The following is a 6,000-nucleotide window of genomic DNA, read 5'->3' as shown; positions in this document are numbered from 1 at the left end:
TGCTGGATTTAAATTATTTACTAATCTTATTTATAATAAATAACAAAAGAAGTAAATGAAGGAAAAAAATGTAAATTGGACTGTGAATGGAAAAGTGCTCAAATGTGGCATTTTGTCTAAAATTCTGTTTAATCACCAGCGGTCCGTCCAGAAAACGCTGTGCAAAACACTAGTGGACCTCCGACTTTACCCTCAGTGGTCCGCCATCTCCTTGCTATCAGGGGCTTCATACCCCTCTAGCCAACACTTGACATTGCTGATCTTAAGCTCATGTACAGCTGCTCCCGAGCATCCCATTTCAGTTCACGCTTGTCTGGATAGGTTATACAGGCTGTGTGTGGGTCCTCTGATGCAGCCTTAATGAAGCTGAACACTGAAGACATCCAGCAGAGAGACAGACGGATGGATGGACCAGCACACACAGGTCAAGAAGGTTAAAAGAGCTGTGAACACAAGGGATATCAGTGGAGGTCAGAAACTGACCAGGGTTAATGTCTGCTTTCTATTACCCAGTGGAAGAAAAACAACCCCTATTTACGCTGTTGGGCTTTTCATCCTTGCTTGGCATTCTAGAATACACACACGCACACACACACCCACACACACTTATACACACGTGTGTTATCAGATTCATCAGTCACATTGTTTTCCTCACAGTCGACCTCTGACCCCACTGGGCATCCAGAGCGGTCACTTTGATGAATGACCAATGCAATCAAGGCTAATACGTTTGATACACCACATACTTGGAGTCAGTTGGAGTTATTATATTTTGTCCAAAAGTTAATAGACACCCCTGTATATCTTCAATGGATATCAGGAAAATGGGATGCTCTCAAGCAGATGCATGTGAGCTTAGGTCACCATGCTCAATGCCAAGTGTTAGCATGAGAAGTATAATTCCCCCCAGCATTGGGCCGTGGACCAGTGCACCCTTGTTTGAGCTCGATACTTTAGGGAAGAGCTAGAGTACTTGATGTCACCAATGCTGTTGCGAATGTAGCGAATGTTCCAAAATCAATTGCTGTTAGAGCAGCAGTGGAGGATAACTCCCTATTAATACCTGGTGTCCAAAAATTCTTGGCACTATAATGTAAACACCCACATGCATACCTTGATGTGTCTGGATCTTCTAGAGTTACTCTGTCCTACAGCAGGCACATTCCTCAGCCTTCCTGCTTTCCACAGTCTGAGTGTGTATTTCTCACTGACTTGAGGCAGCTTCTGATGAATGATGTGGCTTCATACCACCTCCACCGTTGCACCTCATACGATATCTGGCACAATTAAGTAGGCACTTTGTGAATGGCTCTAGGTCTGAGAAGGTTTACACATATGGGTGCTAATGGAGCCCCATTTTCAGCACATCGCACTGTGCTTTGTTTAAAGAACGTGAGGTTATTAATGGGACTGCTGTGATTCGTTAAGACGTGATTAAGAGATCTTATTAAAGCTGGAGTAGGCCACTTTGTAGAAAGCAGTATGGGTAAAATATATTTTGTTCAGCTCTCAGCTCATTGCCACTCTCCTAAGCCATGGACACCACTGCTAGACTACAGCTGGAGGAGGCCATGATAGAGGAGTGTATTATTTATTTTCTGTATTTCTACAGACTTCAAACCTCTTATTGTTTTCATATGCTTTTTTATTTGGATCGATATTTGCTTCTATATTACTTTGACTGTGTCCCATGTTATACACTGCGTCTTACAGCTCCACTGTCACATTATGAATAATACCAGTTAGTACACACATGGTGGGGGGTGAGGGTTGTACATGTCTTGTATAAAAAGCTGAATATTTCCTGCAGTAAAGGGTTAAAGAAACAGATTTAAATGAACTAGTGCTGTTCACTGTTTATGCCATTTGTCAAAGAGACATTAATGAGTTTTATCAAAGTGGGAGGTGCCGTGATTATTAGGAGCAGAATGCCTGGTCTATATCAGGGTTCGCTGACAGTTCTGTTTGTAGAAACTGGAGTACATTGGATTTATGTTTATATCTCCTTATGCAGCGTTAATAGGCCATAAGTCCAAGCAAAGGAACAGCTGCCAAAGAACTGAAGGAGCAGTAGGAACTGCTTTCCCTGGAGTGACTGAGCGCCATGGGTTTTAGTGGGAAAAAGTATAAAAAATGTTGAACGAACAGCGGTCCCCATTCTTTTGACCATGTAGCTATAGACAAGGCAGAGGCAGATTACTCAGTCTGTCCACTCGTGAAGTGTGGCCTGCATTATGCTCAGGTTTAAACAGAGCCAGCTGTGTGCAGAGACCTGTTCTGGAACACGAGGAACTTTCACACACACATGCACAAATTCAAATGTGTTTTACTATCTTTGTGGGCATTTGCCACTCAGTAACACTCCATCTAAATGTAACAACACAAACCTAGCCTTAATCTTGGAAACCATCAGAAAGCAATGGGAACTTTCAGAAGTGTTCCCAAAATGCTCATGTTTTTGTGGTGCACTTCATGAAGTACTAAATACGAGTTTACACACACACACACACACACAAACAGTCAAAAGGCATTATTATATTTTATGCGTAGATTTACACATCCAGTCTTACAAATGTGTGCTTTATTTTTTCATTCATTCATTTATTCATTTATCCATTCATTTCCCACTCTCTCACTTTCTCCCTCCCCCTCTCTTTCCCAGACAACCGAATGATTAAGGTGAACGGAACGAGAGAGCCTTTGGAGTTTAAGTCCCATCAGTGGTTTGGAGCGACTGTCCGAACACACCGAGGCAAAGTAGTGGTGAGTGCTTCTGGGAAATGTAGTCCAGGGAAAGAACACCCAAAGAAGTGCTGCTTGTTTAATGAATGAGCGCTCATCTGAGTTGTGTGTAATCATGAATGGAAAACAGGGCAAGATGGAGGGGTATTGTGTATCTTTCCATCAGCAAATATTCCATGGCTGATTTGTGGGAAATGTAGTCCACATGGTGTGATGTATTGGGTCTGGATTGTGTGCGGTGGATGGGAGACGTAGTTCTGTGGTTAGCAGGCTTTCTAATGACTAATAGGAGCTGGAGTTTTGGAAGAGTGCGGAAACGCTGTTCTATTTTGGAGCTAATAACGATGATGGCTTTCTGGAAAGTGAGCTCTGCGGTTGAGTTTATAGAATTGCACTGGTTTCACTTTTAGAGAAGCTCATAACTATGTAAATATTCAGCCCACTTCATATGTGATGTGTTTATATTATGGGAACAGTCTGTATGTGCATTGCTCGTCTTCTGTGGAATAATAGCATACTTTATCATACTCTTAGAAATTACAGGCATGCTGTTGAAACTGTCTTACAACACTGATGTTGATCAATAAATATGTGTGTGTGTGTGTGTGTGTGTGCGCGTTTCCACAGGCTTGTGCTCCTCTGTATCACTGGAGGACAGTGAAGATAAGCAGTGAGATGGATCCTGTGGGCACCTGTTATGTGGCTGTGCAGAACTTCAGTGCATACGCAGAGTATTCCCCCTGCAGAACCAGTGAGTGTTAGAACACACACCAGAGATATGTGAGTCACAATAGGCTGGAAAATGCATCAGAGCAAGCCACAAGTCACTGAGAATTGAATCAGAATCACTGGGAAGCGAAATCCAAAACCAGGTGCAAATTAATGGGAAATGAGTCAAAAGTCAGTGGAAAGAGTCTTGAGTGCCTTTCTAAGTTGTGTCACAATACACTGAGAAGTGAGTCAGAGTTGAGTCATGAGTCAATGCCAAGTGAGTATGAATTGAGTTGCCAATCACTGGGAAGTGATTTTGAGTCATAAGGCATTTGGAAGTGAGTCAAAGTTGAATTATAAGTCAGTGTGATACAAGTCTGAGTTGAGTTAAGAGTCATTGGAGTCACAAGTCATTAGGGCAAGTCTGAATTAAGTAACAAAACACCAGGAAACAAATCTCGTTGTTTGTGGTAAGAGCCATGTTGTGAATCATAAGATTCTGAAGTGTGAGTTGAGTCGTGAGTGATATGTTCTGAAGTTTGAATCATAAGATCTGAAATCTGAGTCAAGTCAGGCATCAAAGTCGAGACTTGAGTCATACAGTAAAGTTTGTAGTTTGAGTCAAGTCCAGAGTCAAAATATCTGAAGTCTGAGTCATGAATCAAAAGATCTGAAATCCATGTCAAGTCATGAGTCATATGATTGAAGGTCTGAGTCAACTCCTGAGTCACATGAACGAAAGTCTGTGAATAAATAGTGAATAATAAGATCTGAAGTGGGGCGGCACGGTGGCAGCAGGTAGTGTCGCAGTCACACAGCTCCGGGGGCCTGGAGGTTGAGGGTTCGAGTCCCGCTCCGGGTGATTGTCTCGGGCAGGAGCTTTTCCTTCAGGTTGCTCCGGTTTCCTCCCACGGTCCACAGCAACTCAAAAGTGTCCATAGGTGTGTGTGTGTGTGTGTCGCCTTGTGAAGGACTGGCACCCCCTCCCCTTGCGCTCAATGATTCCGGGAAGACTCCGGACCCACCGCGACTCTCAACTGGATAAGTGGTTACAGATAATGAATGAATGAAGATCTGAAGTCTGAGTCAACTCCTGAGTCACATGAGTCAAGTTGTGAATCATATGTCCTATAATCATGAGGCAAAATATCTGTTGTCCAAGTTGAATAATGAGTCTTATGAATCAAGATAAATATGTGTTTGCAAGTCATAAGGTCTGAAGTCCTCATCACTGACACACACACACACACACACACACACACACACACACACACACACACACTTATATGCATACCATGCCCTCTTTATTTCTCTATCTCAAGCACTCTAACTCTTATATACTCTGTACACACCCAAGCATCCATCTACTGCATCCTTTATGAAACCCCAGGGTTAACTGAAAAGTCCCCCACCCTTTCAGATGTTAAACTATCCTCTAACTTCATTAACTCTTTCCTCCCTGGTAGCATTGTAGTATTCCTCTTCACGAGAAGCCAATCTGTGCAAACCGTGGCCGCAAACACAGTGACTCATTCACACACTGCTTTACAATCATGTGCCCTGCAGTAAACAACCATCAAAGGAGGAGACTTATGTTTACTCTGATGCAATTTCCTGCCTGGATTATAAGCTTTGATCAATGTGTCAAGATAGGAGAAATGTGGGGAGATTTACTGTGATATCTTAATGAGATCAGCTAACTTTTCCTGGGGTAGCTTTAATAGAACACCCTCCCACACAAAAACACATTTCAAAGCCAAGGGCTGCGTCGGAAGACCTCAGAATATTAGCATCGGTTACAGTGGATTAGAAAGTCAAGCAATAAAACAAGCCCTCACTTTAGAAATAAATCAAATTCTATGTTTAAACCTATACCATCCACTTAAACACAATCATCCATAGCCAAGAGTCCAAGAGGTGCAATTGCCCACTCTTTCTGGGTGGTTAATGTGGCCCCTTCCCTCGCTCCCATCACTCACTGTGATGCTAAGCAGACATAAGGGTTCTCCTCCAAGCATGTTGAGCTGTACAATAATATTTCGTTGGAGGACACTTGTGCTTCTGCTTCACTCTCTAAACTTGTTAGCATCATGTGATAAGAGGAGAACTAGACGGTGTGTGAGAACTGGTTTAGAAAGCAATGAATCTTCCAAAAATATTGAAATGATTTGCTTGTGGCGCAGCAGGTAGTGTCGCAGTCACACAGCTCCATGGGCCTGGAGGTTGTGGGTTCGATTCCTGCTCCGGGTGACTGTCTGTAAGGACTGTCTGTAGGAGTTGGTGTGTTCTCCTTGTGTCTGCGTGGGTTTCCTCCGGGTGCTCCGGTTTCCTCCCACAGTCCAAAAACACACGTTGGTAGGTGGATTGGCGACTCAAAAGTGTCTGTGAGTGAATGTGTGTGTGTCTGTGTTGCCCTGTGAAGGACTGGCGCCCCCTCCAGGGTGTATTCCCGCCTTGCGCCCAATGTTTCCAGGTAGGCTCTGGACCCACCGCGACCCTGAACTGAATAAGCGCTTACAGATAATGAATGAATGAATGATTTGCTTG

At 43.4% G+C, this 6,000-nt stretch overlaps 1 protein-coding gene across 1 annotated transcript in view; it reads left to right on the top strand.

Moving 5' to 3' along the window:
- Positions 1-406: 406 nt before the first annotated feature.
- The window catches only part of itga8 (integrin, alpha 8), a 103,061-nt gene continuing 97,467 nt past the window's right edge, over positions 407-6,000 (top strand). Inside the window, 3 exon segments of the mRNA XM_066683569.1 lie at positions 407-470; positions 2,663-2,763; positions 3,370-3,493. Of these exon segments, the coding sequence (XP_066539666.1) occupies positions 407-470; positions 2,663-2,763; positions 3,370-3,493 (289 nt within the window).

Source organism: Hoplias malabaricus, chromosome 1, assembly GCF_029633855.1.
Source record: "Hoplias malabaricus isolate fHopMal1 chromosome 1, fHopMal1.hap1, whole genome shotgun sequence".
In the NCBI taxonomy this organism is placed as follows: Eukaryota; Metazoa; Chordata; class Actinopteri; order Characiformes; family Erythrinidae; genus Hoplias; species Hoplias malabaricus.
This window is presented reverse-complemented; position numbering and strand designations above follow the sequence as displayed.